The sequence below is a fragment of the Hyperoodon ampullatus genome (genome assembly GCF_949752795.1).
Source record: "Hyperoodon ampullatus genome assembly, chromosome: 13".
Lineage (NCBI taxonomy): Eukaryota > Metazoa > Chordata > Mammalia > Artiodactyla > Ziphiidae > Hyperoodon > Hyperoodon ampullatus.
This window is the reverse complement of record NC_136926.1, coordinates 47,632,504-47,653,391: the sequence shown is the minus strand read 5'-3', so window position 1 is coordinate 47,653,391 and position 20,888 is coordinate 47,632,504. Positions and strand designations below refer to the sequence as shown.

At 39.0% G+C, this 20,888-nt stretch overlaps 1 protein-coding gene across 3 annotated transcripts in view; it reads left to right on the top strand.

Annotated features, from left to right (window-relative positions):
* Positions 1–9,525, top strand: part of B4GALT6 (beta-1,4-galactosyltransferase 6) — a gene marked incomplete at both ends in the record, with an annotated part of 69,648 nt that extends 60,123 nt beyond the window's left edge. For all 3 annotated transcript variants that reach the window (XM_079718260.1, XM_079718259.1, XM_079718258.1), the window contains 4 exons: positions 4,960–5,147; positions 8,342–8,464; positions 8,752–8,853; positions 9,378–9,525. In XM_079718260.1, coding sequence (XP_079574386.1) covers positions 4,960–5,147; positions 8,342–8,464; positions 8,752–8,853; positions 9,378–9,525 — 561 coding nt within the window. The remainder of the gene's footprint in view (positions 1–4,959; positions 5,148–8,341; positions 8,465–8,751; positions 8,854–9,377) is intronic.
* Positions 9,526–20,888: the final 11,363 nt, after the last annotated feature.

The following is a 20,888-nucleotide window of genomic DNA, read 5'->3' as shown; positions in this document are numbered from 1 at the left end:
TTTTTAAAGGCATTTTCTCCTGCGAGTCCACACCATTGAATTATTTTGTGTATGTGATGAAGAAGTCTGCAGAGCAGCTAAGGTCCATATTTTATAAACGTCTTAAGTCTGAATCTTAGCCTTGATCAATATTAATTCAGGCCTGTATGTTTGATAGTGTGTTGTGGTTTTGAGCTAGAAACATCTTTACCACATATGAAATAGAAGAGTCATTTTCCTGCTGGACTGGTGCCAGAAGGGCTAAGCCTTTGACGAGCAGCTCAGAACTCACAGTTAAATATAGAAGGGGGTACAACATATTTCCCTCTTTTCCTTTCCAGACTCCTAAAATGAATGAAAGAAAAGAACTTTTAATGAGTTATTAAACTATAAAGACAAAGAGATGGAAGTAGTTGAGTGATTCAGCCCATCTCTGAGAGTCAAGAGGCAGGTGGAGCACGGACACGCCTTCCCTTAGCCCAGCACAGGGGGCTCAGACCCGCGTGCTGTCAAGGGGGATGGTGACAAGGATTGAGTCAGTCTGCTGGACAAAGCCCCCCTGCACATCTCAGCCCTTGAAAGATGAACTGAAGCACTGGGCTAAACTAAGGGATTGTTTAAAAGTTTGATTGCAGAACAGTCAGATCCCTAGTTTCTTAAGTTGGCTTGTGCTGCCAGGTGATTACTCTGTTGTATCTTGTAGAAAATGAAAAGTTTCTCCTCGGAGAAACCAGCGCGGGTCCTTCCGGTGCTGATGCAGCCAAACTCTGGCACCTCAGAGCAGAGTCGGGTTGCCTGCGGACCCCAAGTGCCCTCTGTCCTTCTCCTTGTCTGGCTGTTTGAAGCCAGTCGTTCGGTGTGAATCCCCCCAACCCCTTCAACTGAGGCAGGGCATGAGCGGCCTCTTCACTTGAGAAGTAGCTTAGCCCCAGGGAGACAATGCCTGGTCTAATGTTGGGAAGTCTCCAGAGGAAGAGGCCAGTTCCTCACTTTATCACCTCCATGGAGCCCGCTTTCATTCATTCAACAAAGGGGAGACAGGGGACAAGCCAGGTGAGGCCTCTCGTTCTCGTGAGGGAAGGAGGGCAGTAAATAATCGTGGGGTATGTCAGGTGGTGCCCGGAGCTAAGAGTCGGGGCAGAGAGAGCGGTAGGGGCAGGGAGATGTGCTCTTTCCTTCAGAGTGTTTACGGAAGGCTCTCGGAGGAGGTGAGGTGGGAGCGGCCCTGAACAAAGGAGCAGCCCATGCTGACGTTCGGGGATGTGTGTTCCAGGCAGGACAGGAGAGCGCACGGTGTGTTTGTGCAAAGTGGTCAGTGTTGCTGGAGCGACAAGCGAAGAAAGACGTGAGGGAGGAAATCATAGGTGGGAGAGACGCAGGTAATGAAGAACCTGGGGGAGGACTTGGGTTGTCCGCGGAAGGTGAGAAGGTGCTGGAGGCTTCTGAGTAGAGGAATGGCGTAATCTAATGGTCTTTGGAGAAGATGACGGTGCGGAGAGTAGACTGAGCGGGAGCTTCTGCCGCGGGCCAGGCAGCAGAAGATGCTGACTCAGGCCACGGTGGTGTTGGAGGGAGGTGAGCAGTGGCTGGGTTTGGGCTACACTGGGTTTAGAAGTCAGATTATTTGCTGTTGAAGTGGACGTACGTTGTGAGCAACGGAGAATGGTCAACCAGGACGCAGGGTTTTTATCGTGAAGGAGTGTGTTGCCATTTTCTGAGCTGTGGCACACAGAGCGCTGGCGAGGAGGGTTGGGGCTTCTGTTTCTGTTTCAGTTTGGCTTAGGGATTTGCTCGTGTACATGCGTGTGCGTGTGTGGTGTGTGTGCAGCCAAGAGTGCTGTGCCACAACCTCACATACGTATGTGGAGGTTCCCCTCAGCTTTTTAGTGCCTTGCTCTCAACCGTGAATGGGGGGTGAAGGGTTCCCACAAAAGAAGACAAAACCAATCCAAGAAAAGGGATTATAGAAAATATAGACAGTGGAGGGGACAGAGAACATTTTTTTTAAAAAATGAAATAAACAGTAATAAAAACTCATCATCACTGTCCACAGAGAGTGAAGGAAAGATAATGCATCTGTGAAATGAAAACACCACAAAGAACAATCAGAATAAAAAAGTTATCATAAAAGAAAATGTGATAAGTAAAACAAAACTTTCAATAGAATGGCTGGAAGATAAACTTAAGAAGATAACTCTTTAAACTAGAACCAAAGCAGGAGAAATTAAGAATATCAATGCCTCACAGGGGTAATCACCTCCAAGGTGGTCCCCAAGGATCCTTGCCTCCTTGTATGGTCTCCTGCCACAATGAATAAGGGCTGACTTGTGTGGACAACCACACTGCAGAGTGACAGTGTGTGATTTTTGAAGCTAGGTCATAAAAGACATTGCTGCTTCTGCTTTGGTCTGTTGGATCACTTGCTCTTGGGGAAGCCAGCTGCCATGTCATGAGGACACTCAAGCAACCCTGTGGAGAAGAACTGACTTGCCAGCGTCATCTTGCTGGCTGTGTGACTGAATCCTCTTGGAAGTGGATCTGCCAGCTGATGCCCAGACATCATGGAGCAGTGATCAGGGATCTTTGCCGTGCTGTCAGAATTTCCTATCACAGGTGCTTTGAGCATAATAAATGACTATGGTTTTATTAGCCACTAGTTTTGCTGTGATTTGTTACATATCAGTAGATAACAAGTACACTTACTAATCAGAGTTCTGAAAAAATATAGCAGGAAAAAAACGGGGTTGGGGTGGAGTAAAATGACCAAAGAAATAAGAATATTTTCCAGAAGGAAAAACATGAGTCTTCAGATTAAAGGGGTCCACATGTACACATGAATAAAATATAGAGCTTTAAAGCATATTATTTTGAAACTTTAGAATGCAAATTAAAAAGGGAAGGTATCAAAAAGGTTCTGTAGGAAAAATTACCAGTGATTATGTATCAGAATCATATGAACCTACTCAGCAGTGCTGATACCTAGAAGACTGTGGAGCCACATGCCTTTAAAATTCTACGGGAAAGTAATTCTTACATAGAAGTTTTTACCCAGTCAGAATGTCAATCAAGTGTGAGGGTAGATTGGTGGCATTTTCAGTCATTCATTGGCTAAAAAAAAAATATATATATATATATGTATAATATCTATGTGTGTGTGTATATATATAGATACATAGATATTTCTTTTTTCTCCCGTGGATCCTGAGATAGGAAGCTGCTGAAGGATGTTCCTCAGCAAATTGAGAGAGCCAAGTAAAGGACACCGATGATGTAGGGAATGAAAGAGGAGGCCCAGGATGATAGTTGCACATGGTCAGACGAGTCAAGACTGGAGCAAGATGCGAGGGCAGTGGCAGCTGGAGTTGGGCTTGGGGGGTGGTTGGAGGAGGAATCGATAAATGGTTTGATGTGTTTCAATGATTGCATCAATTATTAAAAAATACAGGGCATGCCTGCTGGGGCTTTTGTACAAAGTTATACTTATAATAGAAAAGTAAGAAAACAGAAGACACTTACGAATCTCAGTTTGAGAAAGAAAACAGAATCATAATTTACTCAACACTCATATATATACAGTGATAATAATGCAAATACCATTGACTTAACAAAAAATTATGACATAACTCTGTTGGGAGAATGGATGGGGGGCAGTGAATGGGGAGGTATAAATCCTCAATGACCATGGTAAGAAATCAATAGTGTCTAAAAACTTAATGAGGCAAGGGGATATCAAAACTCTCATTACCTTGAAATGAGGAGATAAGTACCAGAATAAACTACTAGAGGTGTGTAAATGTATTGCTTTTGGAAGATGAAGGTGGGTTAGACATAAAACTTCTTATTTTTATTATAAGCCATTAAGTGTTATGTCCACATTTAATGAAAACAGTTTTTTAAATCTTAAAGGAAAGTCATTTGTTCAAACTGATGATGTACCAGTAATAATATTATAATTTAGCTGCCTTTCCTTTTTATTCTCTCCATTTCATTGGTGAGGAAAAGCTATAAAAAGTAAAGTGATTTCTATTACCTCAAGTTAGTGCAGGACCCAGGACTAAAAATTAGTTATTTTTCCCTTTTGAGGGAGCACTCTGGTGATGACTGCATTGTGCCTCTCATTCACTTCTTTCATAATCCTTTTTTGTTTTATGTTTTGGAAATGATTTTGAGAAATATTGCCAAGGCATAGGTAAATTGCTCTTTAATTTTCTTTAGCTGTAGCATGAAACCTTTTATTGCCAATGCACCTTAATATAATTTTCCTCATAAGTAAAGGGAAGTGGTCATTATATAGGAAGTTGGGTTCTGTGTAATAAGTTCCCACTTTTTTTGTCCCTTCAAATGCTCTTGGTCTTTATCATAAACAAGAATAATAAAAATAGAAACTGTTGTCTGGACACTTTATTTTCCCTAGGAATAAAGGAAAATGGTTATAATAAAGGAAATTGGGTTTTGTGTAATATGTTCCAATTGTTTTTGTCTCTGAAAATGCCTTTGTCTCTATTATAAGCATTAGTAATACAAAGTTAGCCCTCCCTGGCCTTGTTATATAAGAGAAGGGTTACTGCTTCTTGAGTTACTTTGCTTCCTGCTTCTTTTAGTCTGGACACCATATGGAAAGCTTTGCTAAAAAATACAACCTATATTATTTTCAATGGCTTTATTTTTTTTCCTGGTCATAAATAATCTATATCCTGATACATTTGAAGTAAAACAGAAACATGAATTATATCATTATATAAATTTGATGATCTACCAGTGGCCCTGATAATAACAGTGTTTTCTTGTGTGTTACCAAAGTATAAAATTATGTAATAATTTAAATAGTATATTTGAAAATCCTGAAACATGTTTATTATTTTATCAATTTGGTTTATATGTATTTATTGTTAGTATTTGACCATGATTCAACAAGTTATAAAGGTATAGAAAAAAGTCATGGCAAAGCCTGAGTATATTTCTGTTTTTGTCTTTGTGAAGACTGGCACACAGCCTTTTAACCGTGCAATGCTCTTCAATGTGGGCTTCAAAGAGGCCATGAAAGACAGTGTCTGGGACTGTGTAATCTTCCACGATGTGGATCATCTACCTGAAAATGACCGAAACTATTACGGATGTGGAGAAATGCCACGTCACTTTGCAGCCAAGCTGGATAAATACATGTATATGTAAGTAATGTACACTCTTCTTTTGCAGCACACCTGCAAAATCATATCATTGAAATGGTAGCAGCATTATGTGCCTGGATCTGAGAGGGCTCAAGAGCCTAGAGAGTATCTTTAACTCCAGCCCATCCTCCCAGGGAGCCGGGATGTAGGGTCGCTTGTGGTACATCCAGTCACTTCCTCACACACAGGTTTCAGCTTGGGGTGGTGGGAAATAGAGCCTGGTTTCTACGGTCAAGGAAATGTGGACCTAACTTCTGATTTTCACGCTTAGCAGTTAGAGGGCTTGGATTTGCATCTTAGGCCTTGGATCTCTGAACACTGGTTTCCTTGTTCAGGGAGTACTAGAGCCCATCCATGGGTTCTGCGAGATCCCAGGCGCTGGGCTGCCGCAGGTAGGAACACAGCACAGGTTGGCTCCCCTCTCTTCCCCTCCCCCAGGGTTGTTCCCGTGCAGTGAAGGCCCGCTCTTCTGCAGTATATTTTCTTCTTCCTAAGCTGTGGATTCTTGACCTGCCTTTGATAATAAGAAACATTTTTTCGTTCTCTGACTGGAGATGCCTTGAAATGATACTGTCATTGGAGCTGTGACAGTGACTTAAATTGACATTAAAGGTCTAATTTGGGAAAGGGATCACAGTTTTCATTGACTCATGGAAGTGGAGAGGAGAGAAAGTAGCCTGGAGCAGGGGAGGTGTTGCCTTCATCACTGTTTTGCCTGCTGCCTCACCTGTTGAGTTAGAGAAGCAAAAAGTCTCAGTGATGAGACCAGGTGAATTAGCGCTGAAACAGGAAGAGTGCCTTTTTTTGTTTTGTTTTGTTTTTTTAGACTGGTTGTTGTCATCATTAGAAAACCTTTTCCTTATTACCATGGTTTCTGAAATCCAAGTCTGGCGTTACCTTGGGAGGGTCATCCAGGTTCAGGACCTGATTCTTAGCACTTCTAGAAACTCAATTTTAGTCAGCCCACTAGAGTCAAATTAAATTGAGCATAATTGATTTTTACTAAAAGATGATCATAAATGTCATATAAACTAAGAATTCTAAATTAATTTTTTATTTGAAGATATTAATTTCTAATCCGTAAAATATTCATATCTACCTAGACTAATCCCAGGGTGCATAGGGTATCTTGGAAGTCGGAATAGAAATTAGAGAGAATGGCAGCAGAGCAGGGAACGGGCCGGACAGTGCATGGGCTGGAGTGTGATGAGGTGTCCCTGCCCACAGTGGTGCCCACACCGTGAAGGCTGCCGACCAGAAAGCTCAGGTCCCCAGAGCAGTGTCTCTCTCCCTTTGGACAGTGTCGGGTAAACACTACTAGATTTGTGTTTGTCAAGCTTCCATTTTCTGTTCTTTATCTATTACACCTTCATTTTATCTAATCTTTTTCTATTCTGGGTATAGTGCAGTTGATTGTTTCTGCTTTTAAGCAGAACACTAAATGGAATTAACGTGCTTGGCAATTTATACATGTCAGTGAACACACACACACACTTATCCATTTTTACCTATCTACTGATTTCAGGTTTCTCCCAAACCACTAGCCTGGGCAAGCATAATGCAACTGGTGTGGGAAACACAGTGGTGCCATGAGCACTTATTGGCCCTACTGGACCCCAACTGGTATCATAACTAGAACCTAACTTCCCCAGTGCAAGCCTCGTGAGGTACCCTGGGGCACCGTGGTAGACTTTGGGGTCAGTATTGCTGTTACTGTCTTGGGGTGCCTTTGGCCCAGTGTGGGACCAGGATTGCTTTCTCCTGCAGCCTAGAGTTCTCTGTGGGAGCTGCCTCTCTCATCTTCTGTGGCCACACAAGGTCCCAGCTGGCACACAGCACTTCCTCCCTGCAGAGAGTGAATCCAGAGTCCTTAAAACAAAAAAGTGAAATCTGCCCCCTTTCTTCCTCTGAGGCAGCTTTGCTTTAGTCCTGGCCAGACTTCCCTCAGAGTGATTTTCAGAGGCTGCGTGTGGTCGTGTTTTCTCTGCTGTTCCTCCACATTGGCCTCGTCTATTCAGGGGCTCTGGCACCTGGCTCCCCAGTAGCACATTTGGGACCACAGGAATTTATTCAGGACTGCAAGTCTAGGGATGCTGCCTCAACATCAGAAAACCTGTCTGTTTCTAAACAAACAACTTTGACAAATTCCATGGAGGATGAGTTAGAGAAAGGTAAGGAAAATAAAATTCAGATTTAAAAATATAGTCATTTCTCAGAGAAAGGCAAGTACTGTATGATCTCACTTATATGCAGAATCAAAAAAAAAAAAACAACAAACCCGAACTTGTAGATAAAGAGAACAGATTTTGGTTGCCAGAGGCAGGGGTTGGGGGTGGGTGAAGGGGATCAACAGGTACAAAATTCTAGTTACAAGACAAGTGCTGGGGATGTAATGTATAACAAGGTGACTCTAGTTAACAAATACTGTACTGTATACTTGAGAGTTGCTAAGAGAGTAGCTCTTGAAAGCTCTCATAATGAGAAAAAAGTAGCTATGCATGGTGATGGATGATAACCAGACATATTGTGGTAATCGTTTTGCAGTATATACATATATCAAATCATTATGTTGTACATCTGAAACTAATACAGGGTCAATTACATCTCAAAAAATTGTCATTCTTCTAAATATTAGTGCATTAAAAATAAATATATTTGTAAATATCCATGAATATTTTGGGAGTGTAGTCCAAACAGAGAAGATCATTACAGGAATAGGCAGCTAGTTTTTTCAAAATTAAATGCTAGACTTGTTTTTACTAATTTATATTTATCCTAGTCTCTATGATAAATAATGTATTTAATAAATTAAGATCAATTAATTTAGGAAATTAGCTTAGTAGCATCTAACATTGCCTTAGCAGCTATTGATCAAGTCTACTTTTGGTGTGAAAGTAGACCATTTTTGAACACTAGGTTTTGAGTCTTATAAAGTAACAATACTAAATATTAAATTTCAGTTACCACAGGTGTTTTGCATAACACAGTTAGATGTACTTGTTTCACTAGAGTGTAAAGATGTTTTGTTTCTTGGTGTACTTTACATTTCCCAGAATATGATTTAATCAACATAATTGTTTATATGGAAGTAGGGGTATATTTTGCAAAACATGTAAAAGACTGAAAACTCGATTTCATATGGCAGACAGTTTTGATTTCATTTGTAGAATGCTATATTCTGCTTTCTTTTTTAGTCTTCCTTATAAAGAGTTTTTTGGCGGTGTAAGTGGACTGACAGTGGAACAGTTCAGAAAGATCAATGGTTTTCCTAATGCCTTCTGGGGATGGGGAGGAGAAGACGATGACCTCTGGAATAGGTATGTTGAGGTACAAATTGCTTAATAATGGAATTTCTATAAATTTCCTTTCTATTAAGTAAACAATACTTTTCTATTCCAGGAAAGGATTCTTTGGGGTGGAAAATTTTTGAGGTTCCTAAATCCTATGTTATGTTTCTCCCTTTTTTATTGAGAGTAGTACCCTTTTGAAATTACTGACAGTGCGTACATTAGAGCATTCTTTTGCGTTTTAAATTGAACTCAATCTATTTTTATGTTAGATTTTATTTCTTAATGTATTTTCATTTCTGTATGTTGTATTGTAGGGTTCACTATGCTGGATATAATGTAACAAGACCAGAGGGTGACCTGGGAAAATACAAGTCTATTCCTCATCACCATCGAGGTGAAGTCCAGTTCTTAGGACGGTAAGTTTAATATCATCTTTAGATATCAAGGTTTCAAAATTATTTAATTATGAAAGATTTTTTAAAAATGCATTGCACTCCCCACAAAAAACTTCTGAAGGGAATTTTCTGTCGATATCATTTTTGTTTATAAAAGTAAAGCATTTTGTGCTTGTTTTGAAGAGATATACATATACATATACCTACATACACACACACATATATGTATTCCTGTAATATTAAAGAGCCCAGTTAATTATTTATGTGAAAATGTTTCCTTAACATAAAGCATAATTCATTTTATTTCCTAAGGATATCTAATGTGTAAGAGTGCAAAATAACTTTTTTCAGGTAGCATTTTAAGACTAGTAAAAATGTTAATTTATAATAATGGTCTAGAAAGATTTTTAATTATGCGTAAGAACCAAAAATTGTACAGAGCTTTAAGTGCTTTAATGATAAGAATGACCTTGAGCATATTCCTCATCAATTTTTCTTTTCAAACATGTTTCTGTTACTTTTAATTTTTTTCTCTAATGCTATAGGTATAAATTACTAAGATACTCAAAAGAGCGCCAGTACATCGATGGGTTGAACAATTTAGTATATACGCCAAAAATACTGGTTGATAGGTTGTATACAAATATATCTGTAAACCTCATGCCAGAGTTAGCTCCAATTGAAGACTATTAAAAGAAGTAGCTCTCATGGCAAGATAGACCACAATGCTGGATCGGGAACTTGGAGTGCACTCTTAATGGAGGTCAGTGAATGGATGTGTCACAGTGCCCTGGGTGGTGAGAAGAAGAGCCTGTGTTCTCAGTGTTTACTTGTGGGATTGTATACAGTCAGCCTTCTTCCACCCACCCATCCTCTGTCCTGAGACACACCCCATGGCGAGCACTGCAGAGACCAGATGCTGTTGCTTAAGTCTGGCAGTCAAGAGAGCTCCCTACAAAGAGAAAATTTTTATACTAAAATCTATAATTTAATTCAAGAGAATGCTTTATTTCCATTTAAACATATTTTGTACATATGTGATATAAATTAATGTGTTCAAATTGTTGAGAAACAAGATGTGTTGGCAGTTTTGCATGTAATGGGTTATGCCTTTATGGGACTTTTATAAACATTTTTTTATTTGCATGGAATAAAACAATGTAAATTTATGTCACTAAACAAAGGTTAACCTTGTGTGAAATGAAGGAACTGTCAATAATTGACAGCCAACTAATACAGTACACTGTTATACTAGTTTTGAGCTTTATACCTTCAGCTTTTTGTGTGGAAGAAGTCACAGCTTCCTTAGGGTTTTAAAGGGTAAGAAGAAAGGACTTAGCTTTTCTTCCTACGGAGGATTACCTCTTTTTTTCCCCTTGCTTGCAATCTCATCGGATTTTGCTAAATCACAACCATATTGTTTGTGTATATTGCATGAGTATTACCAAGAAAATCTTAAAAGTTATGATGTGACATGATATAAAGGACCTCTTTATGTTAAACATCTCTCATGTACCTCTGGTGTAAGTGTCAGGGATTTTGTGCCTCAAAAAATGTTCCCAAGGTTGCGTGTGGTTGTACATTGTATTTTTTTAATTCATAGTGAGCAGCGCTTTTATTATTTCCAGTTCAGAAGAGCCAAAAAAAAAAAAATCTTCATTTAAAAAAAGCAAAACAGTTTTTTAAAAGATTGAGTTATGGAAAACCCGGTAGTACTTAAAATATACAAATGAATTATACTATTAGTAAGAAATTAAATGTTCTATTTTTATGAAGATAAATGCTTAGTAGATAAAAACAAATTTTAAGTTTGATTATTAGTCTCATAGGATTTCAAGTTTGGAAGGATCCTTTTTAATGTCAGCCAATTTCATTCAAACTACATGTATTTTTTTTCACTTTTAAGATATCACATGTCTGGTGTTAATTTCCTCACAAAAGCATAAATTAATAGAATTATATTAAAATACATTATCAGTTATTTAAATGCATTGGTGTTAATAAGACACTTCCCTAAAAACAGGTTTCTCTACCTGACATCAAGTATATTACTTACTCTTAAATTTGGATGGCATTTTCATAGCAAAACCAAACAGTATCCTTACTTTGAAAATTATCAATTATGGTTAACCAAAGATTCTTTAAAATATCTTAAGATATTTTCACAAATTTAAAACAAAAATTTAAGTATCTATAAAGTGAATCTTCAACAACATGAGGAACAATAGAAATGGATTATTCATCTAACACAGAAATATGGTTATTTATCTCTCAGGTTGTAAATTTAATTTTGAAGTTGTCATTTTCTATGGCAAATATTAGTAACACAAATGACCACAAACCAAATCATAAAATAACTGAAATTCTTACACTTTGAGAAAACTGATAGCTCTCTATTCTGATACCAAGCAGAATTTTTCTACATTTATTTCTTAGAAATATTTCCAAAATATTTGTTTTTCATTTCTTTGCTGGTAACTCAGAATAATGAAAAATCAAACCTTCTGAAAAGCAAGGTATTTGTTCTTAAATTGTGTATCTATTCACTTTCTGTCTCTCATAGCCAATGTAGTTTTTTAATTTGATGAAATGAAAGAAAGTAGGTTGGGAAAGTTAACATTTGTTGATCACTAACAAGATACTAGGGGCATAGGAGCATAGTTAACCCAATAATACTTAAATATTTTAGTCATGGGGGAAATTAGGGCTGTTTCTGAGTCTTCTTAGGAAAACATATTTTTCTCTTTAATATGGAGCTGCCCACATTTTGGAATCTTCTCATTTTGATACACATTTTTATAGTTTCAAGAGAACTCCGTTCTACTAGTATTTGTCTTATTTTCTTGGATTAAATCTAGTAGTAATTTTTGTTTTAGGAGTGGGCCATGAATATTCTGCTTTTTTCAGTTTTGAATACGGTGTGTCATCCTTTGAAAGCCATCTCAGTAGTTTGCTTTTTGTCTTTTGTTTGTTTTTATTTTCTTTTTAAGTGCAGACCTCAAATTGATTGTTGCCTATAAATAGTAGCTTTTATATGTTTGCATATAAGTGACATAGCTTTGCCCAGTTATCTTCATTGTATAAAAATAACTGTATTCCATAAAAATTAACAAATACATTGCAAATGCAAACTATCTTTATAGTTTGGTTGATTTATTAGTGAACATGTATTGATTACCTACTCTATCAGGTGCAATGCTAGGTACGTCTACAGAAAAAATATTCCATTTCTAAACAAATCAAGTCAAGCAAGTTGAAACCTTTCTAAAATTATGAAAACATCCTCTGATAACTTATGTGTTGTATTTCTTAGTCTCAGAAAGTCAAGAAATGTATATATGTGGACACAGTTATGAGCTCCTTATGGCCCTACTGGGAAACTTATATAGTGCCTTTCAACTAGAGAAAGTAGTAATGATTAATGGGCCTGTTTGTAGAAAAGAAAAGGAAAAAGTGTACACATTTGCTGTAACATTATGTCTCATTCACAGTGTAGATGGTCATTTAAGTCTTTGCCAAAACTGGGGTTTAATGAATATTTTTTAAGTCTAATTATAAATTTCTGTTTGTATTTTGTGAAAAGGTGTTCAGTAAGAAAACCTTATTTGCAATATTATGTAAATACAAAAATGTATTAAAGCTTGCTCATTCTCCTTTCCCAGCCAAGATGTTGATATCCATTTTAAAACAAAATGGGAAAATATCCAATACAATATTCTCCTTCTTTTGGAGGCTCTGTACACGTGAAAGCAGACTTTGTGTCATTTTATTTGGCCTTTGCTTATCTCTTTTGTATTTCGTTGTGTACTTTTCAGACAAATACTGGTACTCTAGATTTATTATCTTTTATTTGCAGATATGCCAATGAGAGAACTAAAATGGTCATGGTGTTTATCAGAAAAAGGAAGTGTACTTAAGATTATTTTATTTATTAAGATCTGAAAGGCTTCTATATAAATGCACTGAAATAAATGCTAGTAATTTCTTGTACTCTCATTTTTTTTCTTTTTTTTTTTTTTTTTTTTGCTTCTCATGGAAATGTTTGTACTTTTTTATCATTGTCTTTTATGAAATATAATGTTCTAAAGACCTGGTGTGATGATGTAATTATTTTCTCTCAGGAACTTTTTTTGGGTTATCTGGGGTTTTGTTGTGTTTGTGTTCCTGAATTCCAGGTGAATTGCTGGTGAATACCTTGGTTGCACTAGGATTACACCATGAGTGTAAGGTGATCACACATGCCTTTGCAACAGTGTCTGTTAAATACATTTAGAGATCACCTCATAGCTTGGACCTCAGAAGAGACACCGTGACATTTAAATATTTTTCATCAATGCAATTAGTAATCTACTGTATCAAAATGAATATTTAAGAAGTCATTTTTAGCATACCTTTCTTCTCCCTGCACAACTTCAGTAAACTAAACTGGTGTGTTGTGGGCAATTCCCTTCTTGTTTTTCAGATATTAGGAGTCTGAATATCTTTAAGGCAAACAGTCAAATCTCAAAAATACCTCAAAACTAGATTTGCGTTTGGGACTAGACGGTGAGATTATGACTTTTATCAACTTTAATTATTTGTGTAATGAATTCTCAGTACTATTAATCTGTATGCATAGTACGAGCTACCAGAATATTGTCCACTATATATCACAAATAAAGCCAATCATTAAGTCATAATCATGTAGTCATGCAAAGCCATAAAATAGAGTTCGCTTAGTCTGCCCCAGGTTCCTGCCTATGGTATTAATGTATCTTCTGATGAATCATGCCAACTTAATTTAATGGTTTTATAATTTTTTTGTTGTCTTTATTTTTTCTTCCAGTTTTATTGAGATATAATTGACATACAGCACTGTCTGAGTTTAAGGTGTACAGCATAATGATATGATTAAACACCCATCATTTCATAAAGATGCAAAAGAAAAAAAAAGTTTTTCCTTGTATGAATTTAAGGCTGTGGAGATATCCTGGACCAAAATTGTTTTATTTAGAAAAGGCGTTTATTAAGGAGTACTCTATTGCTATTGATTTAAGTGACTTCAGAAAAGATAGTGCTATATCACTCAAAATTATACTACAATTAAAAGAAAAATATATGGGTTGAAAAATAAAACTTGTATTTTTCTCAGCACATTCCTACAACATGTTTTGGTGGGCCTGAATTGCATTGCTAATTTAATGTTTCCAACTCCATTAGTTGAAGTCTGTGCTCTGGAGGATCTCCAAGAAGCAGCAGACATTACCTACCCTCAAGGAGTTTACTGTCCTCTGTGTGTAAAACTGAGACTGGAAACACCTGAAAACCCACATCCTATCAAATGAGGTGCTCCTTTGTGCCCTCTGCAAACTCAGTTTTATATTTCACTCATGCAATATTAAAGAGCCAACAGAGCATCTTGAAGGAGCAGCTTTTCTGCACGTGCTGAGTATTTCTCAGCTGGAAACGCTACACTTCAGAAGGATAGCTGAGATCAGTGCTTTTCTGCAATAGACCTTGAATATTTGCAGTTAATTCTTAGTAGAACTGTGTGGAAGGTGGTAGTTATAAGCAAAGACTCTGGATTCAGACTGATCTGAGTTTGAATTCACAGATTCCTTATTATTGGCTGTGAAATTATAGCAAAATTTTAAACCTCTGTGGTCCTCAATTTCTTGGTCTCTCAATGGAGGACGATCGGAACTACCTGAGGATTGTTCAAATGATGAAAGCAGCTAATTCTAGTAGAGCACTTAGCACAGTCCTGGACTCTTGAGCAGAAGCTTGGCTTATATTAAGTCAGTTGTCAGCTTTAGAGTGACAAGTTTTTCTTTCATGACAGTTGTCTTGGGTCATATTTTAAGAATGATACCACAAAATAAATGTTGTCACAAGGCGCAGATACTGTGATGAAAGAGTTTGAGAGCAGATCCTGAAAACACCTGCTTGATTTATCAAGGAGAAGGCGTCAATTTACCTCTGGGACATCATTTCCTTCTGAGGTGGTTTTTAAAGCATATTTAGTTAATTTCCAAGGATTCAACTTCTTTTACACATCCTTCCTCCCCTTCTTCCATTCCTTTACCTGCTCTCCTTTCTTCTTCTACCACCACCACTGTTAGAATCAGGAAACATCATGGTGGCTGTTAGTTTCCCTGGAGTCTTAATGAAATCCCATGAGTGCTTTTGTTCAGGCAGAACAGGGTCACTATGAGTAACCAGATTCGCCCCACGTTATTCCATTATCCCTTGACCTTGTATAAATGTCATTTTGTATAGGATAATTATGCAGTCTTCCAGCCTGTCTAGCAGCTTCTGGCAGGCTGGTCTCTAGTCTCTCCAACCCCAGTATTTTAGGGCATTTATTAAGCACCTGCTGTGTCTCAAGCACTGGGATGTTCTGGTGGCATGACTTAAGACCCGGTTCCTTCCCCCAAGGAGGCTACAGCCAAGTAAGGGAGATGCTCGCCAAGGGCTTCTCATGGGAGCCAACCTCTTTTCCTCTATCTTATAACCTACTTGGAAACCCAACAGAAGAAGGGGCAAAAGTCTCAGGCCACATAAAAGAGGGGAGTTCCCAGAGTTCCACCCACAGGCTTATCACCACGGAGGAGATGGGGGCGGGGAGTGGGTGGGGCGATAGGGTTTGGCCACCTCTGCTCCTCAGTGGGGGTGGGAAAGGCCCTGGCTATTCTTAGGGTGCCCTTCTGGAGAATAGACAGTATGGTTGAACGGTGCCTGCTGGTCTGTGCCCTTCTAGGTTCTCAGGATGTGGAGAGCAGGCATTTCTTGAGGGGCTTTTTCTCTTTGGGTCAGTTATGGGCATTTCTGGTTGCTGACCTCTCTAGCACCCAGGCTGGGATATCAGAGAGGCAAGAAAAGAACCAGGACTCATGGCTGGGTTGTTCCTCGACTCTCTGTGTCTCTGGGCAGTTGGTCTTCCTTACCCCACCTTTCGGAATCTTCTGGTAGGCTTCATTTGTTGTTGTTTGGTAATTAGTGGAAGAAGTGAATGGAATGCGTTTACCTGGTCACGTCCAACTCACATAAAAATGTCACATAAAAAGAAAGATAAGGAGCTGTTCTGTACTTGACTGTGTGGATGTCAATTTAGTGGTTGTGACATTGCACTGTATATAACTTTGTACCGTGCGACCACAGGGAGGAGGGCTGGGTAAAGGGTCCAGGGATCTCCCTCTATTATTTCTTACAACTGCATGAGCATCTACAATGACTTCAGAATTTATGACTTCAAAGGTCCTATATAAAAGATAATCAACTCCACTCACAATAAGAGAGATGCAGATTCAAATTACATCAAAGTACCAGTTCTGACCTATCAGATTGGCAAAAGTCCAGAGGTTTCACCAACACTGTTGGTGAGACAGTGGAGAATCAGGCACTTTCATACATAGGATGCAAAAGGTCACAACCTCTATGGAGGGGAATTTAGCAGTATCTAGCAAAATGACTAAAAGAATTTACCCTTTGTCCCAGAAATCCTTTTTTAGGCATCTACGCTAAAGACACATCCCTACAACTATGAAACCAACATATGTACAAGTTTATTCATTGAGGCATGAGAGTAGCAAAAGTTTGGGAGCACCTGAATGCCTGCGGAGGGACAGCTGGTTGAATTGGCTCTGGTCACCATGCCCTGGGGCCCTCCACAGGCATATAAAAGAGGAGGCACAAATTCTGTGTTCTGATATGTACTGATTTCCAGACTGATAGTATCCTGTGGGAAAAAATAATAAGGTTCACACATATCTAAAATGCTACCTTTTGTGAATGAAAGAAGGGGAAGTAAAAATATATGTTTGTTTGTTGTTTTAAACAAAGCAGTGACTAGCGGGAAAAACCAGAAACTAATAAAATGGCCTTGGGGGGAGAGGCTGGCAAGGGGTGGAGGGCACAGGGCTGGCAGTGAGACTGATTCTTTAGATTTTTACATAGAAACTGGAACCATGTCAATGTTTTTATGTAATCAAAAAACAATTTAAAAAGCAAACCCTAAAATCGATCTTAAACAGAAACATTTAAAAAATTATTTGAGCAGAGCAGAACAAATGAGTTTATCCTTCATTAGCTAATGATCGACCTTAACAAGTAGAAAGATTCCTACTCAGTCGTTGTTCTTGCTGCGTTATATAAACGTCACTAATGCATTTTTGCAGGGTCTTGTGTTCTTCCCATTTTTACTGTTTTTCTTTTTTTTTTGTACACAGTTTAGTTTGTATTGTTAAGGTCTTATAAAAACCTTTCTAGAAACTAATTCCTGACTCTAGACTTTAACTTCAAAGTCCAACAACTTATTAAAGTTAAAAAAAAAAAAAAAAAACTAAACAGCAAACATTGCTTGTTCTTCCGAGTCTGCAGTCTGAGGGGTTTTGCTGCTTCGAAGTTACAAAAAATACGGCATTGCTTTTATAGTGTGCATTCGTAAGGGAAAAAACTATTCAAAGGCTTGTTAGTATACATCAGAGGAAATAATTGAGTAATTGTTTAATAAAAAATGTTAGTAGCTATTTATCTAAAAACTTCTTTTATGAGTCATTTACTGGGCGTACAGCAAATAGATTTTTTTATTCTAAGCCTAGTAGCTAAAGTATTATAATTCCCAATCCCACTGGGAGAACAAATTGAATAGGAATCATGATACCACAGAACTTTAGATCAGGAAGGGAACTTTAAAATCATCTAGTTGTGGGCTTCCCTGGTGGCGCAGTGGTTAAGAATCCGCCTGCCGCAGAAGTTGTAAGGCATGGTGTTGGAGGGAGTGAGGTGCCCGGCTGAAGACCGAGTCGAAGGTCTTCAAGGAGCCAGTGAGTCTCCTGCCTCTGGGGAGCATTTATACCCCATCCCCAGAGGGTGTGGACACAGTAGGTAATGTCTTTTTTCTTCTTACTTTTTCACTGCTTTTCAAATGGCTTTCCCTTCAATCTGTTATTGGCCTTCCTCAGAAGAGTCCCCTGTCCCATAATTTTTTTTACTTGGCTTCTTGTTAAGTCAGGACTCCTCTTCAGGCTGTGCGCCCCTGAAATCAGAGTTCTGTGGTAGACCTTCAAAGATGCCACACGGTCTAGCCCAAGTATCTGCCCTTGTTAATTGGGAGTTAGTTCATCTAATGACATTCTTTTGTGTCACATGATCTGGCAAAACCATAATCAGACTCATCTCCTGGCCCACCTGGCGTTTCCAGGGAAGGACTAGGATTGAATCAGGGAACAAGTTGCATTAAGGGGCAGCAGTAGACTCCCTTCCCATCTGCTTTGAGAAGAGAATCCTTCAATGATTTAGCATCCCAAGCCTTGGAAGACTTGAGCTGGTTAAGGATTGACTTGGGCCATGGCTGAGAAGGATGGACAGCTGTTTTGTAATGTCACCTGCCTATCACTTAAAAGACCTGTAATGGGAAAAGCATGTAAAAAAGTGTGGAGATATGTATAACATGTATATGTATATGAGTCACTTTGCTGTGGAGTAGAAACTAACACAACATTGTAAATCAACTATACTCCAATAAAAACTAATATTAAAAAATAAAAATTTTTTAAAGAAAAAAAAAAAGATCCGCCTGCCAATGCAGGGGACATGGGTTTGAACCCTGGTCCAGGAAGATCCCACATGCTGCGGAGCTCCTAAGCCCATGCGCCACAACTACTGAGCCCATGTGCCACAACTACTGAAGCCCATGTGCCACAACTACTGAAGCCCATGTGCCTAGAGCCCATACTCCGCAACAAGAGAAGCCACCACAATGAGAAGCCCACGCACCTCAACAAAGAGTAGCCCCCGCTCGCCACAACTAGAGAAAGCCCGCATGCAGCAACGAAGACCCAACACAGCCAAAAATAAACAAAAATCATCTAGTTCTTTTCTTTCCATTTCTTTTACTAGCTATCAATTTAAAAAAAGAAATATAAATGGTATTTACCACCCCTCCACTGGACAGTTGTGACAGCCTTCAGGCTCCCCGCATTCAGTCCACCCCAGACACAAGACTGGGCTGTGAAAAAGCTGGGTCAGAGCAGATCATTTACCTTCACTAGCTTCCCCATTGCCTACCGGTCTTTAACTTTTTAGCATAGCCCTTCAGTCTTTTGCTACTTTGATGTGAAACCTCCTAGCCTCTAACTAAACCAAATTGCTTGCCTTTCTCTGCATATTTAATGCACTCTCAAATCTTTGTTCCCCTGCAATTCAGTCTTCTCTCCAGAAATGGCTTTTTCCTCCTTATTTGCCTGGTGCCTCCTACTTAGCTTCTAAGGAGTAGCTCATCTGTCCTCTCCTCTGAGGCCTCCAGGCCCCCAGGAATCAGAACAAGTTTTTTTTCCTATTATGCTACCATAGCATTTTAATATTTGTATGGCAATACTGACTTTCCTCCCTCCCTCCCTTCTTTACCTCCCTCCCTTCCCTCCTGCCTTCCCTTCCTCCCTCCTTCCCTCCCTCCTTCCCTCTCTCTCTCCCTCCCTGCCTCCCTTCCTTCCTTCCCTCCCTCCCTCCCTTCCCTCCCTCCTTTCCCTCCCTTCCACCCTTCCTCCCTCCCTCCTTTCCTCTTTTGCTCCCTCCTTCCTTCCCTCCTTCCCTCCCTCCATCCCTTCCTTCCCTCCTTCCTTCTCTGTCTCTTTCATGCCTGTCTGCATTGCTAACAATGTGAGTTCCTTGCAGGAAAACCCTGTGTCTTAATGCATCCTTATAGCTCTAGCACCAGGTCTCAATCAATGTGTGTTGGATACATCAATACCCGTATGGTGTCAGAGATTGAATAATGGCCACCCAAAGATGTCCACATGCTAATTCCTGGAAGCTTTGCAAGGAACTTTGCAGGTGTGATTAAATTAAGGCTCTTGAGATGGATGCATTTTCCTGGATTATTTGAGTGACCCAATGTAACCAAAAGCGGCCTTGTCAGAAGGGGCGAGGAGCCAAGGAGGCAAGTGGCCTCCAGAAGTTTAAGAAGGTAACGACAGCCACTTCTGGAGGCCAAGTACCCGGAAGCAGCACACCTCTGCCAGCACCTTGATTTTGGACTTCTGGCCTCCGGAAGAGTAAGAATAAATCTGGGTTGTTTTCAGCCACTGAACTTGTGGTATTGCAGTGGCAAGGGGAAAGTAATACATGTGCCGATATGAATTAATAAGTCACAGACATTTTAGATTATTAGACATACTTTAAAAACTTGCTTATTCATGGATGCAACCTAAATGTCCATCGACAGATGAATGGATAAAGACGATATGGTGTGTGTGTATATATATATATATATGCACACATACATATATATTATAGATATAATATTCCATTATATACAATGGAATATTACTCAACCATAAAAAAGAATGAAATAATGCCATTTGCAGCAACATGGTTGGACCTAGAGATTATCATACTAAGTAAGTCAGAAAGAGAAAGACAAGTACCATATGATATCACTTGTTTGTGGAATCTAAAATATGGCACAAATGAACCTACCTACAAAACAGAAACAGACTCACAGACATAGAGAACAGACTTGTGGTTGCCAAGGTGAGGAGGGAGGGATGGACTGGGAGTTTGGGATTAACAGAGGCAAACTATTATATATAGGATGGATAAACAACAAGGTCCTACTGTATAGCACAGGGAACTATATTCAATATTCTGTGATAAACCATAATGGAAATGAATATGAAAAAGAATATATATATGTATAACTGAATCACTTTGCTGTACAGCAGAAATTAACAAAACATTGTAAATCAACTATACTTGAATAAAATAAAAACTTATCAAGGGGAGTAGATAATACACATAAAGAATAAATACAGGAGAAATTTTCATCCTTAGTAATCAAAGAAATAAAAAGTAAAGTAATCATGAGATATAATAATATATATATAAGTGGCAAAACATTTTTTTTTTTTTTTTTTTTTTGCGGTACGCGGGCCTCTCACTGTTGTGGCCTCTCCCGTTGCGGAGCACAGGCTCCGGACGTGCAGGCTCAGTGGCTATGGCTCATTGGCCCAGCCACTCTGCAGCATGTGGGATCTTCCCGGACCGGGGCACGAACCCGTATCCTCTGCATTGACAGG